The sequence below is a fragment of the Gopherus evgoodei genome, chromosome 1 (assembly GCF_007399415.2).
Source record: "Gopherus evgoodei ecotype Sinaloan lineage chromosome 1, rGopEvg1_v1.p, whole genome shotgun sequence".
Taxonomy (NCBI): domain Eukaryota; kingdom Metazoa; phylum Chordata; order Testudines; family Testudinidae; genus Gopherus; species Gopherus evgoodei.
The window spans coordinates 241,802,898-241,826,465 of record NC_044322.1 but is presented as its reverse complement, the minus strand read 5'-3'; the positions used below and the strand labels follow the sequence as shown (position 1 = coordinate 241,826,465).

General features: G+C 42.9%; 1 protein-coding gene across 2 annotated transcripts; it reads left to right on the top strand.

Moving 5' to 3' along the window:
* Positions 1-3,088: 3,088 nt before the first annotated feature.
* On the top strand, positions 3,089-22,551 carry LDHB (lactate dehydrogenase B). Of its 2 annotated transcripts, none has more exons than XM_030541293.1 (8): positions 3,089-3,246; positions 6,293-6,424; positions 14,546-14,663; positions 15,303-15,476; positions 18,183-18,356; positions 19,783-19,900; positions 21,117-21,240; positions 22,187-22,551. In XM_030541293.1, exons 2-8 carry the CDS (start codon positions 6,299-6,301, stop codon positions 22,352-22,354), a joined length of 1,002 nt encoding a protein of 333 aa, XP_030397153.1. In that variant the 5' UTR covers positions 3,089-3,246; positions 6,293-6,298; the 3' UTR covers positions 22,355-22,551. The 2 variants fall into 2 exon arrangements, with proteins under 2 accessions (XP_030397153.1, XP_030397164.1); XM_030541304.1 differs by lacking the exon at positions 3,089-3,246 and adding an exon at positions 4,393-4,462.
* The last annotated feature ends 1,017 nt before the right edge of the window (positions 22,552-23,568 follow it).

Sequence of the window (23,568 nt, the reverse complement as noted above, 5' to 3'; positions counted from 1 at the left end):
ATTAAAATCTTGCTAATGGTTGACTGGCATGTGGCATGTTTTTCTTCTGTTTAATTACTATTGTTTTATTGATTGCCAATGCTGTGCTTAGAATAAGAAAGAGACCCTGGTCCAAAGAATTTACAATCTAGTGGTGAATATTCATAGGGTGACAGCAGAAATACAGAGACTTGATGTGTACCAGCAAACTGATTTTGATCCAGAGCCATCTTGGTCTGATCTCTCCTCCCTCCTGTTCCTCTTATATCCATTCCTTAAAGTTCAATTGTCCATGTCTCACTTGTGCTTAGCTAAATTATCCTTTTCTTTGCCTGGAATTTCACTGCCTTTCCCATCATTATTCTTTGTCTGATGCATCTCATTCATAGCTTTATTTCAGAAAGTCAGAAGCAGCAGTTCAAGGACTGAATACTGAATGGTCTGATTATTTTTTTCATCCAAACCACCACATACACCACCTGGAAAGGCACAAGGCTTTTCCTTTGCTCAGTGGAATCATTTGCTGTGCCAAGCAACATATTTACATGGAGGGATAAATTCATCTACTTTTACTCTGGTGTCTTATTTAATAGGAGAAGCCTGGAAGCCCCTGTTCATTGCTCACTCAAAGTAGTTATGCCTGAATAGGAATCCAAGGTCTCATCTCCTTTAGAGGCACAGGCAATGTACACACTATTAGGTGCTGTGCCCTTCCCTCCCTCCCTCCTTCCTCTCAAAGCATAGAAAGGAGAAGCTACTCCACCAAGTAAAGAACATGAGAGAAAATACTGTTTGGAGAAGAATGCAAATGCTTGTATCTATTGGAGCCTTCTGGTTCCAATATAGCGATATTGCTGTGTTTTCAGAGCAACACTTCCTTCTCCTCTTTTGACCAGTCGTGGTAAAAACAGGTATCTATTAGCATGAAAAAATACAAGTGATTTGTTCCTATGTGGGAACAAAAATGTAACCCACTGGCAAGGCATCTTATATTATTACAGTGATTTCCTTTTTTTATTATTCAATGAGAGCTGCTGATGTGCTTAATTCTTTACAAGACATAGAGGATGACCAGATTCCCTGCCCAAGAAACTTATATAAAAAGTTGGACAGATGCACACCACAAAACACAAATTAACACATGCTTCTGATACAATCGTCGAGCCACAGTTATAAACTGTGTTGGGACATGGAGAAACATTTGTCAGAAACAGAGTTGAGGTGTGGACAGTTTAACTTGTTGCAGTAGGAAAAGCAATAGGACAGGGGTGGCCAACCTCTGGCTCCAGAATCACATTTGGCTCTTCAGAAATTAATATGCAGCTCCTTGTATAGGCACTGACTCCAGGGCTGGAACTACAGGTGCCAACTTTCCAACATGCCAAGGGGTGCTCACTGCTCAACCCCTGGCCCTGCCACAGGCCCTGCCCCCACTCCACCCCTTCCCGCCCCCTCCCCTGAGCCTGCCATGCCCTTGCTCCTCCCCTTCCCCCCTCAGAGCCTCCCACATGCCACTAAACAGCTGATCTGGAGGTATGGGGAGGGAGGGGAAGGTGCTGATCTGCAGGGCTGCTGGTGGGTGGGAGGTGCTGGGAGCGGGGTGTGGGGGAGAGCTGATGTATTACTGTGGCTCTTTGGCAATGTACATTGATGAATTCTGGCTCCTTCTCAGGCTCAGGTTGGCCACCCCTGCAATAGGAGAACCAAGGGATGGTCTCACAGGTGCCAACTTTTTTCTGCGCCTATGGGTGCTCACGCCCCCGGTCTTGCCCCAACTTCACCCCTGCCCCAAAGTCCCCATCCTAACTCCACCCCACCCTGTCCCTATTAGAACCCTCCCCAAATCCCCATCCCAGCCCCACCTCCTCCCCCAAACATGCCACATTTCCCCTCCTCCCAGGCTTGTTGCGCAAAACAGCTGTTTTGTGGCGCAAGCGCTGGGAGGGAGGGGGGAGAAGCAGGACGCAGCAGCACGCTCGAGAAGGCGGAGCAGAGGTGAGCTGGGGCAGGGAGCTGCCAGTGGGTGCAGAGCACCCACCAATTTTTCCCCGTGGGTGCTCTAGCCCCAGAGCACCCACAGAGTTGGCGCCTATGGATGGTCTTAGTGTTTATGCACTGTAGTTAAATTCTTTGCTCTGCCAGAACCATCCTGTGTGAATTTAGGCAAGTCACTTAATCTAAGATCCCTCTCTGAAAATAGGGATAATACTTCACTTCACCAGCATGCTGTGAGAGATTCAATACTATTGCAACAGTCAGAATCTATGTAATGGGGGTGATCAGATGTACATGGATAGAGCAGGCACTGTCTCTTAATGGTTGTGCAGTCCCCTAGTACCACAGGACCCACATCTCAGATGGGATCCTCTGGGGCTAGGCACTACTGGAATACAGATAGTAATAGATATGGATTGAGGCATTGGCCTGGGATTTGGGAGATCTAGTTTCTTCCTCTGCCACAGCCATTCTTGGTGACCTTGAGCAAACTGCTTAATCAATCTGTGCCTCCCTTCACCATCAGTAAATGGGGATGGTAATACTTCCCTCTCACGCAGGTGTGTCCTGAGGATCCATTCATTAGTGCTTGAGGCACTGATACTGTGGGGATGGGGACCTTGGTACTAGCTGGATTTTGCAGGCAAGCCCTGTTGCTGTAACAATTCCTTGCTACCAGTGAAGTTACTTGTCACAAGAGAAAGATACTTTAAAAAAAGCAGCTGAAGGTTAAGCCAGAATGAAGGAGAAACGTGCAGGGAGAAGGGGAAAGAAGGGCGGGTTTGGTGTTGGGAGTCATACAAACCGGTTTTGTGGCTGCCCTCTAAGAGATGTGAGGTAGGGACTGGGTTTATAAAGATTCGTTCATGCAGCTGTGGGGCACAGAGGTTCGAGGTCCGCTTTGCAGCTGAAAACTTTTGGCTTGAGAGAGCAGCACTTGTGCAGTCCCGACCAAACCCCTTCCCGAAAGTGACTCAAGGAGTGGCCGGCCCATTTGGGGCTGGGACTGGGGGAGCTGCAGCCGTGCGCCTGTGTCCTTGAAGGGGATTGAGTGAGGCTGGGGGCGGGCAGCGCTCGGGTTTCCAATCACAATAGCGTAACCGGAGGAGACGGCGCCGAGCAGCGGGGCAGGATCCGCCTCTTTCTTTCCTTGCGGCCGGGGCTGACATTGTCTTAGCTCCGCACGACACAGGCTGGTGCTGCTGTACCCAGCTCCTTCCTTCCTTCCTCCTGCACCATCCGTCCCAGCCCGGCTGAGCCGTCCTCACACAGGTGGGTATCGCGCTGTACGGCTGCGCTGGCCTCTGCTTATGGGGGGAGGGGCTTTAATGGAAGGGACGAACCCCCCCTTTCTCTTTCATGGGGCCTGCCTGGTATGTAGGCTTCTAGGCGGGATACAGGCTCTCCTCTGCCTTCTGCATTACTGCACTGCCCTTCCCCTGCCCCGTTGTAGCCGCAGGGCCCGCTTGATGGAATGGTGGCAGGATGGGATCCCACTTTGAGGAGGAGGGGGGATCGCCTGTCCTTTGCAGTGCAGCGCTGCTGCTATTTAAAGAGCAATTGGGGGGCAGGAAACAACTCCTCCCCCCTCCATTACACAAGGCCCGGTTAACATTGAGCCCTTCGGGAAGGGCGCAGCTTCGTTGTCAAATTCCTCCCCGCCCCTTTGCGAGGATGGATCAGGGAAGTGACGGGTCGCTTTTCTCATCGCACTGCAGTGTCTCCATCCCAGGGATGGGGGGGGGGCATGGAAGAGAAAATATCCCCCGGCGCCCCTTTCTTCTGGCCTAGAAGCTGGAGAAGTGAGCCCCGGGTACAGGGCCCCCCACCGCCTTAATCTCCCCTGACCGCGGGCAGGGCGTCTCCCCTCTCGACCCCACGCACCCGGCTAACACGCGGGCTCTCCCCCCACCTGCGGGCGGGGAAGGATGCCTGTTGCACGTGCAGCGGCCGGGCTGACTTGGGGAGCAGCCGCGTGCCCTGGAGCCGCCCGAACTGCTGCTCTCACACTCACCCACACCCCCCTGGCGCGCGCGTGCTCCGGGGAGGCAGAGTCCTGTGCACGCGCACGGCGGGGTGGGGGTGGGAGGGAGGAAGAATGAGAGATAGGCTCGCGCTGCCTCCCCCCCGGTGCGTGGCGCTGCAGGCGGGCAGGGCTGGGACGTGGCCGGGCGAGTTCTCGCTGCCCTGGGGCGGGGGGAGGCTGCTGCAGCAGGCCGGGCCCGCCACACCGAAGAGGAACCCTAAGACGTGATCCCGTAGTCGAAGCTTTGGCTGAGGACGCCACCTCCAGGAGCTCTGGGGATGGCGAGAGCCGGGCGCGGAGCAAACTGCATCCTCCCCTGACTCACCCATGACTCAGGAGGGGAGCAGCGGTCTCCACCCTTCCTGGCCTGACTGTCCCAGCCGCTGAAACGCCTGTGCCCCCTGCTCCCACCCTGCCTACTGCTGCCGCCACCTCGCCTCCCCCTCCAGTGTCTGATTCAGTATGAGTTAGATGCCCCATTTGGGGCATTTAGGTCCTTTCTTCGCTGAAGAGCTTGGAGGTTTTCTGCTGTTAGGAAAGAAAGAAACTAGCAAAACCACAACACGACACCCTTTTGGTAAAGTTAGAAAAGAGCAAAATTAAGATTGCCTGTGCAACTTCCATCCAGCCCCCCTCCCTATGCCTTGTGAGACAGTCTTTAATGACATGATCACATACTGCTTTCCCCAGGACCCCTGCCTCATTCAGGGACTGGGTAGCTGGCCCTCAGGCCTTGTTTACTGCCTTCTACCCAAATCCTGCATTGAACACAACATTATTAACTTCCTGCTGGGTGTTTCTGTGGTGCTCTGACCTTAGAATCAGAGTGCTTTACAAACACTCATGATTTATCTTCACAACAGCCTTATGAGAGTTGCTGGTGTTTGTTCTCCCCATATTACAGCTGGGGAATGGAGGCACAGACAGGTTAAGTCCAACGTTATCAGAAATGCTCACTAGTTTTGGGTATCCATTTTGAGATAGATAGGGCCTGATTTTTTTTTTCAGAATATTTGGCATTTTTATTGCAGTTGATATGTTCAAAAAAGCTCCAGTCAAGTTTACTTGCAGTTGTGAGTGTTCAGCGCTTTCTGCAAAATGTCTTATGTTGGGGACGCAGAAAATGAGGGACACGCATGTAGTGATCACCTGTGAGAATGTTAGTTTAAGCAACTTGTCCAGCATCACACACAAGCTCTGTGGCAGCGGCAGGGATAGAATTTAGTTCTCCAGGGCAGCCTTCAGATGCCTTAACCAGGAAACCATCCTTTCTCTTCCAGTAAACCTCTGATTCATTCAGTACACGCCTTTCATACGAATGAGAATGAAACACTATTTCTGCAGAACGAATATTTTTGGCTGGTTCTATTTCCCTTCTCTGTTTCCTAGTATGCCTTAGAAAATACTCCCTTAAACATTGTGTGTTGAGAATTCTACAGATGGAGAAATGATGCAGGAGTTCTTGCCTCTAGTGCGGTGCTTCTCAAAGTTGGGCCACTGCTTGTTCAGGGAAAGCCTCTGGCGGTCCGGGCCGATTTGTTTACCTGCTGCATCCGCAGGTTCGGCCTATTGCCGCTCCCACTGGCCACAGTTCGCTGTCGCAGGCCAATGGGGGCTGTGGGAAGCAGCGTGGGCTGAGGGATATGCTGGCTGCCCTTCCTGCAGCCGTGGTAACGTACAGGTTGATCAAAGGGGGCCTCTGACGCTAAATAAAAATGAATGCCAGGTTAGCTCTGTTCTAGCACAGTTTATTATACACAAATGGATTGGAATATTAACATTTCTACATAAAGCCACAAAGGCACAAAAGACTCATTATGTATCTGGAATGGAGGGAGCAGTGGGGGAGCAATTTAAGTAAGTGAACACTGTATTTATTAAGTGGTTTCCATCCAGAAGGTTTCAAAGGATTTACAAACTTATAAGTATTTCTTAACCCACTACTGAAATGCAACTATCACAAAGCAGCTGTCTTAACTCCTCAGAGCAACAGTGCATATAGAGAGGAAAAAGTACATTGTATCCAAATGAAATTGAAGTGACAGTTTTAGGCAGGTAGAATGTAATTATTGAAATGGAATTGGACAATGCCAACAATGCTCATGTGTCTGCCTAGTGGGTTATATAAACAACTGTTTTCAGTAACTTGGAAATGTATATCTATAAATGGCACTTTTATTTGTAAATTTCAGTGTTGAGGCTGAAGTAGTTATCTTTTTTAATATGAAGAACATGGGAAATGTGATTGGGTTTAATCTATGGAGTTTTGTATGTGTCTCTCTTTTCTTGCAGAAGACAATGGCTACTTTACAAGAGAAACTGATTACACCAATTGCAGCAGAATCCACCACCCCTAACAATAAGATCACCGTAGTGGGGGTTGGCCAAGTTGGAATGGCCTGTGCCATCAGCATTCTTGGAAAGGTATAGTTCAAGAACAATATGGAGCTAAAGTAATCGGAATTTTATTGTGCTACAAAATCTGATTGACTTCTTTGTGTGAAAATGGAGATAAATATGACAGACTAATGTGAGAATAGTCTGATTAATTCTGTACATTCCTCCTAAATCAAGGGTCGGCAACCTTTCAGAAGTGGGTATTCACCCACGAAAGCTCATGCTCCAAAACATCTGTTAGGCCACGTCTACACTACAGAATAAAATCGAAATTATTAAAACCGGTTTTATAAAATCGATTTTACTCGTCCACACTAGGGCACATTAATTCGGTGGTGTGTGTCCATGGTCCTAGGCTACTATCGATTTCCGGAGCGGTGCACTCTGGGTAGCTCAGTAAAAGAATGAAACCAATAACTTCGATTTCCGTCCACACTAACCCTAAATCGATATAGTAATATCAATTTTAGGGTTACTCCTCTCGTTGGGGAGGAGTACAGAAATCGATTTTAAGAGCCCTTAAAATCGATTTAAAGTGCCTTGTAGTGTGGACGGGTACAGAGTTAAATCGATTTAACGCTGTAGTGTGGACCAGGCTTCAGTCTATAAGATGCCACAGGATTCTTTGCTGCTTTTACAGATCCAGACCAACACGGCTACCCCACTGATACTTTTCAGAAGTGGTGTGCCGAGTCTTCATTTATTCACTCTAATTTAAGGTTTCGTGTGCTGGTAATACATTTTAATGTTTTTAGAAAGTCTCTTTCTCTAAGTCTATAATAAGTCTATAATATATAACTAAACTATTGTTGTATGTAAAGTAAATAATGTTTTAAAAATGTTTAAGAAGCTTCATTTAAAATTAAATTAAAATGCAGAGCCTCCTGGACCAGTGACCAGGACCCAGGCAGTGTGAGTGCCACTGAAAATAAGCTTGTGTGCTGTCTTCGGCACACATGCCATAGGTTGCCTACCTCTGTCCTAAATGAACCTCTCTGTTCCACGTGAGGCTCATCATCTCATTGTGTGTGTTCCCAGTTTCTCTGCTCTCTGACTCTCATAGTTGTCTCATGTTCAGGAAAAGGTCTGATTGTCCTTTTCCAAAGCTGCCTACATTGCAGACTACCAGGTTGGCTTTATGTACAATGGGTCTTGCCAAACTTTTTTTGCTGTTGATTCTTCCAGCGTTCCAGGCCTTTGGGAAATGAGTCCAGAGTCCACTGCTTGATAGCAGGGCCATCAGAGGAGGGAAAGAACGTAAATAGAGACAGACCAGAGATCAATGTTAAATGTGCGGTGGACACCAAAACTATACACACTCAACTTGCTACCTTCTTCATTCATTCAGGGCCTGATTCAAGGCCCAAATGAAAAGATTCCCACTGACTTCAGTAGGCTTTAGGTTAAGCCCTTATTGCCTAGTTGTCCAGCTTTCACTGTAGCTACAACTGAGTGTCAAATTCTCAGATCATGATTCTGGTTTCATGTTGCCCGTATTCAGGCAGATGCCCCATTGTCTGTTTAAGGACTGACTAAAACCTCAATAAGGACCTCAGAATTTGACCATTTCTTTTTGGAGGGCAAATTTTGCAAGTAGTTTCCTTTTTTTTTTACTTCATTTATATTTGAAAAATAAATTGGAAACTAAGGGCCAGATTTTTAAAGCTATTTAGGCACCTAAAGATGAAGAGATGAAGGTAGACACTTGGTGGGATTTTCCAAAATATTGATTTCCGTGCGAGTTAGGTACCTACATTACTTTGAAAATCTCACTAGATGCCTATCGGCAACTTAAAGCACCTAGATCTTTAGATTAATTTGCCTCTAAAGTCTCTTGTAGGAAAGAATTTAAATGTGCTTAAGTCCCATTGGAAGTCAGTAGGGACAGGTTTAAGCATATACTGAAATCATTTTCTGAATCGAGGTCTTACTTATTATGGACCAGATTTTGAAAAGTACAGAGGTGCTTAAAGATGAAGACAGGTGCTTAGGCACTTTTGAAAATCTCTCTAAATCCCTTAAATATTTGGCCCTAAGAACCTGCAAATTGCTCTCTCTAGGCAATTTCTACATGGAATAGCTTAGAGGATCCGGGCCCAAAGCCATGTATATACCACTAACCCTTTAGAATGTATTTAAGGGACACAAAGTTAACGAGAAGTTAATGATTAACAGTGACTTAGCCATAGGCCAATGCACCAAAAATACAATATATTACCGTAAAACTTAAAACAAAATCCAGAATTTTAAATATCAGAAATAACCATAAATACAAATTAAAAAGAACTTAAGCCAATTAAAGCATAAATCACCATGTCAATTTCCTTTTCCTTATTTTAGCAGCTGAACGCACAAATAGGGTAATCACTTGGATCACAGATACATTGCTAGTTCCTAATAAATATTTTGTTGTCTGAGAGGTTGTAGAAAAAGGCATCTGGAACAAAAACATGGAAAGACATTTTGACCTCAAGGGCAATACAAATTACAATATAATAAATAATGGGGTAAGTCTTCTGTCCAGAGCGGCATGGACAAAGGTGGGTACATTTCTCGGTGCCAGTATAACTGCCTTCTAAGCAAGCTGTCATCATAAATTGAAAGTGGAGATCTCTAAAAGCCCTGCTTAATTTATTATTGGACAAATTGTCTAAATATCTGGAATACCCATGAATCCTTTTAACAAGGGGAAACCAAGGTGACATCTTTGTAATGGAAACTCCCCTACTTATTAATATCCTCTAATCTCAACTTGATTAGGGATTTTACATTTTTTTAAATTTAAGTCTTATCATTTCCAATTCTGAGAGGACTTTTAACCAAGGAAATTTACATGAACAGGCCCTACTGATCTGTTCCTCTAAGTATAGCCATGGCCACTGTTGTGAGTGCATACTATGAGAGCAAAGCCAAAAATTAATATTACGGTATTGCACTTTGGACAGAATAGAAATCGCGCCTGTCTTAGCTCTAAGAAGAGCAGCTAGGAGATTATTTGGGAGACAAAGAAGCTTCATAAGAAATTTGTTTTGTATCACTTCTAGACCCGTGGGATCATTCCATCCCCATATTTGTGCGCCATACAAAATTTCAGTGCACAACTGGCCTGAAACAATCTAAAGGCTGGTGCAGTTAAGTTGCCCCCATGAGTCCCGGTGTAATGTAACATAACTTGCATTGAATTTGAGCCTTCTCTTTTGTTACCTAATATGTTTATCCCACAATCCATTTTCTGAGAACCAGGTAGGCAAAAGAACTAATTTGTTGAATATATTGCCCATCAATCTTCCATTTATGCAACCTCCACTTTCAATTAAAATATTTTACTTTAGTTTTGAAGTAATTTATAAAAAGGCCTTTTGCTGACAGTATAAGCCAAATGCATTTAATATACACTTTAGTCCCACTGATGTTTGTGATAATGGATCCATATCATCTGCATATAATAAGACGAACACTGGGTAATCCATGATTTTAGGGCTGCCCAGAGGGTGGGGGAGAGGGGCAAGTGGGACAATTTGCCCTGGGCCCCGCTGGGGCCCTCACGAGAATATAGTATTCTATAGTATTGCAACTTTTTTGGAACTATTTTTATGGAAGGGGTCCCCAAAATTGCTTTGCCCCAGGCCCCCTGAATCCTCTGGGTGGCCCTGTTTAGGGGGAAATACTGATCCACTGTCTGTTAACTTGACTTAAAAAAAATCTTAAGAAAATTCACTGTTTCTGGTACTGTGCTATTAAAATAAAATGTCATCCGGGTATTTTTTAAAAATTCTTTTAAAACCATTCAAAGGTTTTTCTCCTCCCCTTTAGATGTTTAGAAGATATTGCTCAGCAAGGGAGAAACTGATGTACTATGCAAGGAAAACAGTGATATTAACCATGTACAGATGTCATAAATAAAATGTTATAGTTATATTTCATGGTACAAATAGCTGTAGAAAATCAGTTACATGTGGAAGTATGAAATGTCATGTCAAATCATTAATTCATCATGAAATATCCTCAGGATGTTTTTATTAAAAAAACAAACACATTGTGCTTGTCTTTCTCCATCTGAACTCAGCATCATTCTTGCTGGAAAAGCATTGGTATCTGTAAAACTGGCAGAGTGGAAACCCAGTGGAAGTGACTGTTAACCTCTTTATTAAAGAAGGATGCATACTGGTTTCTAGTTCTAAGAGGAGCTCTTTATAGTGTCAAATTCTGACCTGGGAATCACAGGCGTGCACCTCCCAATGTGAGTTGCACGTGCGTAACTAGTGGTAGAAATTGTCCCTTACAAATTTTAAGCTAGTTTATAGCTGGATGGATTTAGTCCCTTCCACTGGGCTTCTGCTCTGTCAGGGGCACAAATAGCATCACTTTTCAACAAGATGGCCACCTCCAGCATTTCGGCTCAGAATTGGCATCTCTTCCTTACATATTCCAGTTGGGATTTAAAAAATATGTTTGTAACAAACTGTTCCTGGGCGTTGAGCCATCTTGATAATTGTGCCTTGCTTTATGAACTCTCAGACTGTTGGACTCCATAAAATGGATGCTGCCTTCAATTAAGCCGTAGCCTAAATTTTGCACTTACCAATATTTCCAATATTATCGTAAAATAGGTGTATGTGCAACTAGGTGGGTTTTTTTTGGTTTTTTAGCACATCAAATTCACCACTGTCCATGTGACATTATTGAAGTTATAGTTCAGAGTTCATTTTTTCTGGTATAGCATCTCATTTAATATACACGTGAATGGTGTTAATTGTATTCTTGAAGGGGGTTGTGTTTTTCACGTCTGCTTCTAGTTAGCAATAAGAAGTCATTGAGACCTGTGCTCTTTCAGAAGAACTTGAAATACTTTTGCCACAGCTTTAGAGGTGAACTATATCTTTTTGTAAAAGCATTTAAGCTGTATCTGTGTCTTATCTTGTATGCTTTATTCATGTGAGTGCTACTGTTGAGCCAAATTCCTCTCTAGAATACACCAGTATCAATCCAGCAAAGCAGTTGGAGCTATTCCAGATATACTCCGGTTTCATGAGAGCAGAATTCAGTTCCTAACTTCATTGGGTCTACGTAGATGAATAAGGGTCACAAGATCAGGTATCTGAGCCCTGGTCTACACTGCAGGGGGAGGGATCGATTTAAGTTATGGAACTTCAGCTACATGAATAACAGTAGTGAGTCAACTGCTGACGCCCCCCCGTTGATTCTGCCTACACCTCTTAGCCTGGTGGAGTACAGGAGTCAACGGAAGAGTGCTCCGAGGTCAATCAATCGCTGCCTGCCGATCCAGTGGGTAGTATAGACATACCTTAAATGTCCTAGATCTTTAAAAGAACATAGATGTAGATTTTATAGGCCTAATTCTGATTTCACTCACTTTTATCAGTTTTACACCTGTTTAATCAACTCACTTTCCTGGAGTTATTCTTGATTTACATTCATATAACTGAGATCAGAGTTTGGACCTGCAAATGATTTTTAAAATAAAGCAAGACTCAAGTACAAGCCCTTGGAATTTTCCTGCAATAGTTGGTGGTATTGGTTGTGGAAAGAAGTTGCTCTGAGTGCAATGAAATAAATTGATGTTTAACTAACATGGTTTTAAAATACGTACTTTTAAATTTTAAATACACATATTTTGTGTTACTGATTTGAGGTGCCTTTTAGAAATATAGATAGCGTCACGTTATGTTTGTTTCAAGTCTTTCTATTTTCAAAGCACTTTGCAAACACTAAACAGTCAAGCCTCATAATGATAGAGGAACCTATTATCAATTTTACAGAGGAGCAGACAAGACAGAGATGCTTGCTTGAGGGTAAAGTTTTCAGAAGCACTTAGGTGACTTAGATGCCCATTTTCAAATGGACTTAGGCACATAGGACAGTAGTAGAGAGAAGTCCTGAACAGAGGCCATGTCTACATCTAAAATTTTGCAGCGCTGGTTGTTACAGCTGTATTAGTACAGCTGTATAGGGCCAGCGCTGCAGAGTGGCCACACTTACAGCAACCAGCGCTGCAAGTGGTGTTAGATGTGGCCACACTGCAGCGCTGTTGGGCGGCTTCAAGGGGGGTTCCGGGACCGAGAGAGCAAACCGGGAAAGGAAACCAGCTTCGCCGCGGTTTGCTCTCTCGGTCCCGGAGCCAGCCAGCAAACCGCAGGGAAGGAGACCTGCTTGCTCGGGGTTCCGGGACCGAGAGAGCAAACCGGGAACGCCGCGGTTTGCTCTCTCGGTCCCGGAGCCAGCCAGCAAACCGCGGGGAAGGAGACCTGCTTGCTCGGGGTTCCGGGACCGAGAGAGCAAACCGCGGCGAAGCTGGTTTCCTTTCCCGGTTTGCTCTCTCGGTCCCGGAACCCCGAGCAAGCAGGTCTCCTTCCCCGCGGTTTGCTGGCTGGCTCCGGGACCGAGAGAGCAAACCGCGGCGTTCCCGGTTTGCTCTCTCGGTCCCGGAACCCCGAGCAAGCAGGTCTCCTTCCCCGCGGTTTGCTGGCTGGCTCCGGGACCGAGAGAGCAAACCGCGGCGTTCCCGGTTTGCTCTCTCGGTCCCGGAACCCCGAGCAAGCAGGTCTCCTTCCCTGCGGTTTGCTGGCTGGCTCCGGGACCGAGAGAGCAAACCGGGAAAGGAAACCAGCTTGATTACCAGAGGCTTCCTCCTTCCACGGAGGTCAAGAAAAGCGCTGGTGAGTGTCTACATTGCATTACCAGCGCTGGATCACCAGCGCTGGATCCTCTACACCCGAGACAAAACGGGAGTACGGCCAGCGCTGCAAACAGGGAGTTGCAGCGCTGGTGATGCCCTGCAGATGTGGACACTCTCAAAGTTGCAGCGCTGTAACTCCCTCACCAGCGCTGCAACTTTCTGATGTAGACAAGCCCAGAGTTTCAGTGTTCTTTTATTGGCCTGAAAAACTATACAAGTGATGCCAAAGTTTCAGCAACAACAGAACAGCAACAGAAAACCCAAACCACCACTGCCACAACCAAGTGTATCTGCCAGAGGGAGATTAAATCCTAAAAGCATCTCATATTTTAGTCATTGAAGTAGAAAGTGTCTATCATCCCTGCAAAATCTCTGAAAGTTTGGGGAGTGGGAGAACTTTGAGACTATCTCCCAGTCTCCCCCTGCTGGACAGCAACCAAATGTGGCTGAACTTAAGTTTAACAATTTGACTGTTTTAGCAGTCCAAGTGGGGAGAATTATGAACAGTTCTGATTTAGAGCTGGTCAAAATATGGTGAATATTTTTTGTGAAAACTTTGACCATGTCCAATTTTAATTAAAACTTTGATTAAGCTGGTTGAAGCAGTATTGTGTTACTGAATATTAATTTGAAGTAACTGATAGCAATGTGAATTTTCCATCAAAAATCTGGGGCAAATACTTGAAATACTGTCTTGCTTGGATATAGGGTAGAATGTAATTCTTACAACTAGTACAGAGAGTTCAGCATATTTTTCTAAGTAAATAAGGCCATGTCTACATTCCCACTTATGTCGGCAAAACTTATGTCACTCAGGGTTGTGAAAAAACACACCTTTGAGCAACGTAAGTTTTGCCGACATAAGTGGGAGTGTGCATGGTGCTATGTCAGCAGGAGAGCTTCTCCCACTGATACAGCTACTACCTCATCGGGGGTGGTTTTAATTATTTCAGTGGGAGAACTCTCTCCTGTTGGCATAGAGCAGCCACATGAGAAAGCTTACAGTGGCGAAGCTGCATCAGTACGGCTGTGCCACTGTAAGGACTCTAGTGTAGATGTAGCCTAAAATGTAGTGTCTTCATGACAAAAGGGAAGCTCCAGAGTAAGGATTTGTGGCTTTCCTTTTCAACAGGGAAGTGGGAAATGTAACCTGAATCATAAACTTTTATTGTGCTTTGATAAGGGTTTATAGTACTTTTGCTACTGGAGTGTGTTTTTATATGTCACCACCGTCACCATCTGAACTGTCCCATGCTCCCATTTTTGGTCTAGTGATTCAGAAGAGATGCTTTACCAGAGTGTGACATTAATATACTCTGTAAAGAGCTCCATAGAACAAGTAATGATGCAGTTTAACTCAACAAAGGAAGCTTTGAAAAATAGTAAAATAATAATACACAGTGAGCCCTTTGTGTGATGTCCATATTGTATTCCCTCCACTCCCCACACAGGGTCTTTGTGATGAGCTTGCTCTGGTTGATGTTTTGGAAGACAAACTAAAAGGAGAAATGATGGATCTGCAACATGGGAGCTTGTTCCTCCAAACTCATAAGATTGTGGCAGACAAAGGTAAACTTGGGATCTTGATTTTAAAATACCAATATACTGTAAATCTACACAGTAATGGGAACGCACTCAGGGTCTTGCATTCTGGCAACAAACTCAGGGCTTGATGTTACCTGTGAAAGTTGAGGCTTAGGTTAAGACTTAAGGGAGAAGAGCAGATAACATTTAAACAAATGAGGGGCATTCGGCTAACACTGGAACCACTTCTTCCAGTTTTCAAAATCTAAATCGCTTCTCCTTTTCCCATCCCTAATTAACACTGCACTGTCCATCTGTAGTGGATTTCAACCAAGAATCATAAAACAGATATTAAGAAACTTCAGAATTCCTGGGAGGTGGAGAAAATACTAATCTTATTTTATAGGTGAGAAAGCTGAGGCCCAGAGGCACTAAATGACTTATCCAAAGCTACAGAACTGCAAAGTTGAGAACAGAACCCTAAATTTCTATGTCCTGATTTGATCAGTAGATAACAACACCATCTCTTAAGAAATTGTGTGGACCTATTGAGATTGAACTTTTTTCATTTCTAACCAGAGTATTTTACACACATGTGGAGCTATTTAGAGCAGTCTGTAGTTGCACATTGCTCCTGACATGACTTTATTCAACTGTGTTCTGTATTTTTCTTCCTCTCTATAGATTACGCTGTCACAGCTAATTCTAAGATTGTGGTAGTAACTGCAGGAGTTCGTCAGCAAGAAGGGGAGAGTCGCCTGAACCTGGTCCAGAGGAATGTAAATGTCTTCAAATTTATTATTCCACAGATTATGAAGTATAGTCCCAATTGCACCATCCTTGTGGTTTCCAACCCAGGTAAAATAGTGTTTTAATTTACAAAGTAGAATTCATGAGTTTTGTAGAACTGGCCTTTAATTTGAAGTTCTGCCTAGTTACAGTAGGAAGTATATAGAAATGTGTGTCTTCTGTATAGAGAGTTCTGTGGTGTCTGCTACTATTGGTGAAATGCAAACATGATTTACATTTACTGTGGCCGCCCTGCGTACACAGGACTTTGAACGCTGTTTGAAAACCTGGCTTGACATAGCTCAGTGGTTTTGAGGATTGGCCTGCTAAATCCAGGATTGTGAGTTCAATCCTTGAGGGGACCACTTAGGGAGCTGGGGTAAAAATCAGTAGTTGGTCTTGCTAGTGAAGGCAGGGGGCTGGACTCAATGGCCTTTCAGTTCTATATCACCATATATTACTATTATTTATTATGTTTCAAAGTTCTAGGTATATTGGCTTAATCTGCTGGTAGTTTAAGCAGCCTGGCTCAGAACCCTATGAGTATGAAAGAAGGTGCAATTTCAATGATTCATTTCAGAGAACTTGTTTAATTATAACTTTTATGAGCACCTAAGCATCCAGATGCAAAGATGTGGCTATCTGTCTGAATGACAAATCCAGCTTGAGAATGTATTAACATCATTGATTGATCAAGGAAATTTTTAATTTTACATTTCAGTATTGTTTTTTTTAATATAGTTTCAGGAAAAATTTGTGAATTGAGGATAAACTTTAAACATCCTGGATTTCAGTTCCGCACACTCCTCAGCTTAGCTTTAACTGAGATCAACTGGGGAAGAAAAGTTAGAATAGAAACATTTGAGTAAATATATACTAGAGAGTGCATTAGGATACAAAAGATTTATTTAAACAGATAGTGTGAACATGTATAGTGTGAACAATATAGCTTTTGCACTGGAGGATCCAGCCTGGCCATTAAGACCACATTTATAGACACCAGAAATACCTGAGAGAGAGAAGTGGCAAGCTATGCCTGCTATTCTGCTCAGGTTCCTTTAGACCCAAGCTGAGCAATACATCACAAAAGAATGTGCCATCAGTTAGGAAGCATGGGAGTTAGGGTGTCATAATATCATTCTTACATTAGGTTAGATCAGAGGTCGGCAACCTTTCAGAAGTGGTGTGCCAAGTCTTCATTTAGTCATTCTAATTTAAGGTTTTGCATACCAGTAATACGTTTTAACGTTTTTAGAAGGTCTCTTTCTATAAGTCTATAATATATAACTAAACTATTGTTGTATGTAAAGTAAATAAGGTTTTTAAAATGTTTAAGAAGCTTCATTTAAAATTAAATTAAAATGCAGAGCTCCCCAGACCGGTGGCCATGACCCAAGCAGTGTGAGTGCCGCTGAAAATCAGCTCACGTGCCGCCTTTGGCACGTATGCCATAGGTTGCCTACCCGTGGGTTAGATATTTTCTAGAGCCAGAGGTGCACCATTTCATAAGCAGTGATGTTTTTTAAGCTGCTGCCTCAGTAGGTGTAACCCAACTATAACAGCTCAATATAGATGAGTTTCACGTTCCTGTTTATAAAATTTATTCAAAGATTAAATTGGCTGTCACTCAGGACAAAAAGTGCTTGGAGAGGACAACTGTGTGTTGCCCTTTTAAAAACAAAGAAACTGTGCCCTATGCTTTCTCCAAACTTGTAGAGCTGCTGCTTTCCCTGTCTTCTGTGGTTGGAACTATGGATGGTATATCACAGTGGTTATGGGTGCCTGGTCCACATGGATTAGGATATATATCCCTGACATTCTGCCCCCTGTTCTGCGTAGGTAATTCCTGACAGGAACAGGAGTAATCTGTCATGGCTGATCAGGAGATGGGCCATCATTTGTGCAGCAATAACTTGCACCATGTCTGCACTATGGGCATTTGGGACCTGAGTTTTGCAAGTTATATAACTCCCAAAACAAATTATTGGCCTTTGAAGTCCAGTCATTTGGTTCTAAGGCAGGACTTGTCATTACTATTGCCTGTCTTTCTCGGATACTGTTCTAGTTTCTGTACCTTTCTTCACACCCCTTTAGTTTGTTATGTATTTGGGGGGGGAGGGAGAGGGGAGTTTGGACCATTCCCAAATAGCTTATTAATTTGAGCTGCCTGAAAATATAGTAGCACCATACAATCTAGTGCATAGAAGTCACTTAGCACCATGACATAAATTAGGCAGTCCTCATCCAAAGACAGTTCTGTGCAGAAGTATCTTGTTTTTCATGTACCAAAGGTATTGCAAATTATACGAAACAAGAAATATGCCTATGACAATTCAGATATGTTTTACTATAAATCCATTTACTTGAGGCACATTTAAGTTAGATTCTCAAGTGGAAGGCAAGATGTCCAAACACAACAAACTCCTGGGAATATTTAACTAGCCTAACTCAGTTCCTGTGTCCATGGGGCCCAGTCTCTTTCCGGCCATACCAAGGAGAAACCTCCCCTGGATTTAGCCTCTAGGACATACCCTCCAGTGAACTCCTAAAAAATGGCTTTTATAATTGCAGACAGAGCCTCAAGATTCCCCAAGTGAGATAAACCGTCTTATCCTCTACTCCAGTTAGGCATGAGATGCTTTATACAAGTGAATCCAGCTGCACACTCTGTTTCTCTGACTCATAAAAGGCTACCCTGTCATATGCACAAAGGCAGATAAGTAAATCTGTATATGGCTAAGTTAACCATCTCACTGTCTTTATTCTCCTTTCCAGTGGATATATTGACCTATGTCACATGGAAGCTAAGTGGGCTGCCCAAACATCGTGTGATTGGAAGTGGTTGCAATCTAGATTCAGCTAGATTTCGCCATCTGATGGCTGAAAAACTTGGTATCCACCCCACCAGCTGCCATGGCTGGATCTTAGGAGAACATGGTGATTCTAGCGGTAAGGAACACGTCTGCTGTGTTTTGGAATGAGAGAGACCAATAAATAGCTAATTCCATGAAAGTGGGGGAAAATCCTGAAAGAACTGGTACGTGCTGATATTTGGTCAGCTGTTTTCTGGGTATGTGGGAGTACCAGATCCAATTTTTCAAATGGTTGAGCAGTTGTTTTATCTTTTTAAATCATACCCCCTCCCCTTCTCATATTCTTTTATGGTGATCTGTGTAAAATTATGTATCACTAACAGCTAATTCTGACCTTTAATAAATATATAAATAAAAAAATCCTGTGTCCCATAATAATGATTGTGGTTGAGATTTTCAAAGGAGTGTATGTGATTTAGCTACGTATCTGCCATTAAAAATAATGGAAGATATATAGTTAAATCTTGTTTTGAAAATAAAAACTTTTTCTTCTGTTTTAGCTGAACCTTAAGAGTTATTTTTCAGTTTGCCTTTGGTCACTCAGTAGTTGCCTGTGTATTACAGCATGTGATTCGAATAACACTCTTTTGAGACTGAAATATTTATTGTTGGCAGGTTAACAGCAGAGTTTCTGTTACTGTAAATTATCAAAAATGCTAAGATGTTCTGATTTAAGTCAAATACAAACAGTATTTTGGTATATATTTCGCAATACTATTTAAAGAGAATAATAATAGATGATGATGATGATAAACAGAAGACCCACATCTGGGTTTTATAGACACCAGTGTGTAGTTCCATAACCGAGAACAGAATTTGGTTGATTGTATGCAAACACTTTGTGATCATACTTACTGCTTCTGCATATGGCTGCTTCCCCTCCTTTTTTATCAGTGTTCCCCAGACCTTAACGGATCAGAGGATGACTTCTCCCTCACCACTGAAGTTTGTGAAATTGCCATTCTGGGGATCACAGGAACCTTCTTCCTTTGTAGATAGATGTGTTGCACTCTCTATGTTCAGGACAAAAGGATGAATGAGCAGCTTTCGTGGAGGCAGACCCCAGTGCCTCTGTGTGGATCAACAAGCACTAATTTATCTCTATTGTCACCTTGCCAATGCCTCCCAAAGTAATATCTAAAATAAATACATTTTTAGAGGTTAGACAGTTGGGGCAAATATCCATTTCCTAGAGTCAGCAACTGTCTGTCTTCCAGATTTCAACCCAAAATAAATATTAAGAGCAAGTTGTTAACCCTTCAAAGGGCAGACAGCTTTGTAATTAAAATTTTGACAAATATAATGCTAATCATTTTATAGCATTCTCCTCTCTCACCTACCAGAGCTCTTGGAACCCAGGACAGTGAAATAATAACAGATGGAATATCATTTTAGCTGCTACTTTGCCTATCAAATAAAAGGCCAAAACATGAACAAAGTGGAGTGGGGAGGAATTGTAATTGTAACTGAAACTTACATACTCTCTCTGACTTGTATTACAGTGGCTGTTTGGAGTGGAGTGAATGTGGCAGGCGTTTCCCTCCAGGAACTTAACCCGGCCATGGGTACTGACAGAGACAGTGAGAATTGGAAGGAAGTCCACAAACTGGTGGTTGACAGGTACAGTGAATGGGGGATAAGGTGGAGCCTGATGTTACAAGTGGCTAAAGCACTTTTTTCCACCTTAATTGCTTTCAATAGCTCTTGACTGCACATTGGTTTGAGTGTTTGCATTTGCAAATGTAAGACCGGATCTAAATGCAAACATACACTGGTTTAAGTAGATTGGTTTAACATCAACCTTCAGTTAAACCAGGGCAACATCTGTATGTAGATGATCTCGAACTCTTACAGGGCCACATCCAGCATGTTCTTTCTCATACGAGTAGTCCTTACTCACTGGATTAGCCCTATTGACGTAAATGGGACAGCAAATCCTATGAGTAAGGACTAATGCAGGGTTTATAGGATCCGTGTGCCTGTTTATCAGGAGACAGGATGGTCGTGTGGGGAGAGTAAATATATATGGAAATATACCTATCTCATGGAACTGGAAGGGACCCCAAAAGGTCATCTAGTCAAGCCCTCTGCCTTCACTAGCAGGACCAAGTACTGATTTTGCCCAGATCCCTAAGTGGCCCCCTCAAGGATTGAACTCGCAACCCTAGGTTTATCAGGCCAATGCTCAAACCACTGAGCTATCCAGAAAATTTGGATTTTGTATCTGGCTCTCTCCTTTACTTCCTGTATAAAGTTGTTGGGCAAGTCACTTACCCCTTCTCTGCTTCATTTGCCCCATTTGTAAAATGAGAACAGTGCTTTTGTAAAGTATCCAGAAATGGCAAGGTTAAAAGTATTAAATATTGGTATGTTTGATATGTGCATAGTCAGTGTGTGATGTCGACTTTTTAGGCATTTTTGTGTGTATGTATATATAAAATGTATTAAATTTGTTAGCTAGACAATGTCAGTCCAATTTTTTGCTGCAATGATTCCATTAACTAAAGTGAAGAATCTGGCTAGTCACATGTGTTTTATATTCTCTGCTTACCATCACAAAGCACTATCCTGTCCTTATCATTATTAGAATACGTACTGTGTAATACCTAGCAATAGTATAATTGGATTTACATGTTGAAAATATAGTTTATGCAAACTCCACTCTTATCTCCCAGTGCTAAAATATTATTGAATAAGGATATTAAGTTCTTTAACTAAAGGTATTGCGTACTTCAGCCATTTTAAAATGTTACCTCAAGACTGATGTAGTATCCAGAAAATGTCTTGAAAGTCCCTTACTATTTATATAATTGTGTCTTCTGCACTTTTCTCTTAGTGCCTATGAAGTGATAAAACTTAAAGGATACACTAACTGGGCCATTGGCTTTAGTGTTGCTGATCTAATTGAGTCTATGCTGAAAAATCTGTGCCGGGTTCACCCAGTGTCAACCATGGTAAAGGTAAGAGAGACTGTTAAATCGGCTGCTGTAGTTTAATCTGGTATGATGACCGTGTTATATATGCATGGCCTCTACTGAATTTGCTAAATTCTTGGTGAAGGAATCCTGGTAAAATGATACTACTCTATGAACTTGAAAAGAACTAGAGATACAGTGGAGTCGCATCATAGGCGCATTTAACTTACGTGATTTTAACTAGACGCGCTCGGCAAAACAAAACAAAAAAGAGAAAAATAACAATTTAAATACTATCCTGTAGTGCAGCCGATTCCACCCGCCCTTTCCACTCAATGAGCATTTGACTATACGCGATTTTAGCCTTACACGCTGACTTTAGAACCTAACCCCCGCATAAGATGCGACTCCCCTGTAGTATTATAATGGAAATTATTATTGTAGGTTTAAAGTCCACTAGCTGAGCTGACCTTTCTTCTTCTCTCCTTCCTTCCTCCTTCCCCCTGCTCCTCCGGGGAATTGTGAAGAGAATGTATTGCCTTTACCCCATGCAAAATTTTAATTTGTGGGCCAAATTTGTCTCTGGTGGACTGCAGCTGAATCTGAGGGAGGATTTGCTCCAAAGGGATAATAACCTTAAAATTCCAGCTGGGACTCTCCTCTGGGAGAGAAACTGACTCAACATCTCCAAGGACAGCCCTGCACATGTTGGGACTGCACCAGCCAGCTCTAGGTCCCCTGACAAAGCAGAGGTTGTGGGCACTTTGAACTGTTGTTCCTTTCATCTCAAAGCCAATCTTAGGAATGCCAATCATTTTATTGTAAGGGTTTCTAACTATCTATATTTGCAGCCTGTGGGCAAATTCTATGTTCAGTCAGTTGGTGCAACTCTAAACTAACTCTGAGGTCAATGGGTTTACACCAATGTAACTGAAAGCAGATTTTGGTTTTTAGTGTCCTGTTTGATCTACTTTCTGTTTGTTTGTGGCAGGGCATGTATGGCATAGAGAATGAAGTTTTCTTGAGCCTTCCTTGTGTGTTAAGTGCCTCTGGATTGACAAGTGTAATCAACCAAAAGCTGAAGGATGAGGAGGTGGCTCAACTCAAGAAGAGTGCAGATACATTGTGGAGCATCCAGAAAGATCTCAAGGATCTGTAATCTATTAATGTTAACTTCCAGCAGTGTAAAAACTGAATAGTGTGTGCATTTGTGGGCTTTCTAGTTACTGTACATCTCTGGAGCTAACATTTCATTGATCTTCCAAAAGTGAAATGAGCTTTTGTCCACAGCAACTAAACGTATGCTTGTTGTAATGTGCAGACTTCATGAACAAATAAAATTAACTTTCGAACATGCTTCATTCTCCTAAGGAGTCCTCATTTCCAGTGGTAATGATTTTCCACTATGCATGGAAACTTTCTCTAGTGTTTCTTTTCGTGTGTGTATATATAAATATATATATCAGGGAGGCAATCCCTACTAAGATACTCAATTCACACAGGAGGAGGAGTTAACTTTTGGTATTATCCATTCTCCTAAATCCAGATACTGAATAAGGGAAATTTATTCCCAGATTTTCTTTTCATTAGGGCACCTTCTCTATTCCTCCTCAAAATATGAACCATAAAAATGAGGTCTGGATTTGTCTGTGTTCAATTCAAGATCTGTTTAACTGAAAATACTACTAGTCTGTGACCCCGAAGTACTTCTGACATAATTTTTGGTCTGATATTCCACAAACCATCAGGCTGGAAACAGGTGCCTTATATATTCAGACCGTTGCTCATTTTTGGTTGTGAAATGTTGAACCTTAACAATCACATTCTGATACTGTTGATTTGCTTTTTATCCCTACTTTAATTCTTGTGTGCTTTTTAGTCGCCTCTGTCTTGGAGAATTACTAAAACTAAATATCAGTGTTTTGAAAACCAGAATTCCAGCCTTCACAGAGTATAAATCTAAAGGATTTGGACCAAATTCTCTCTTAAGATATAAAACAGGCAGAGTTGGGCACTTAATCTCCAATTAGATTTTGGATGCAAAAATCATGTGGGCAAGACTTTCAGATGTGCTGTATTAGGCAAAGCGGTGTGAACATTTAGAAACTAGAAGTGATTACTGTGACAGATCAGACAGTTTCCTGCAATATCCTTGAGACACTGTTGAAGTATCTCTGGAGTCTTATATTAATGCAAAGGTTAGGTATTATTGTGTGACAGTATTATGTGTTACCTCTCTAGGGGAGGTGATGTAATGTGAAGACTGGGAAGTGTTTTGAACTTAGAGAACTATACTGAACAATGTGTCAGACAAGAATGAACTTCTGGGACAAACTGTTAAGTGGGTTTTCTGGGGCCATCTAGCAGGAGGTG

Excerpts from the sequence above, each read along its gene's own strand:
- LDHB (XM_030541293.1), top strand. The coding sequence starts at position 6,299 with ATGGCTACTTTACAAGAGAAACTGATTACACCAATTGCAGCAGAATCC. Across the intron at positions 15,477-18,182 it reads CCTTGTGGTTTCCAACCCAG|TGGATATATTGACCTATGTC; the intron begins GTAAAATAGTGT and ends TCTCCTTTCCAG. Across the intron at positions 19,901-21,116 it reads CACAAACTGGTGGTTGACAG|TGCCTATGAAGTGATAAAAC; the intron begins GTACAGTGAATG and ends CTTTTCTCTTAG.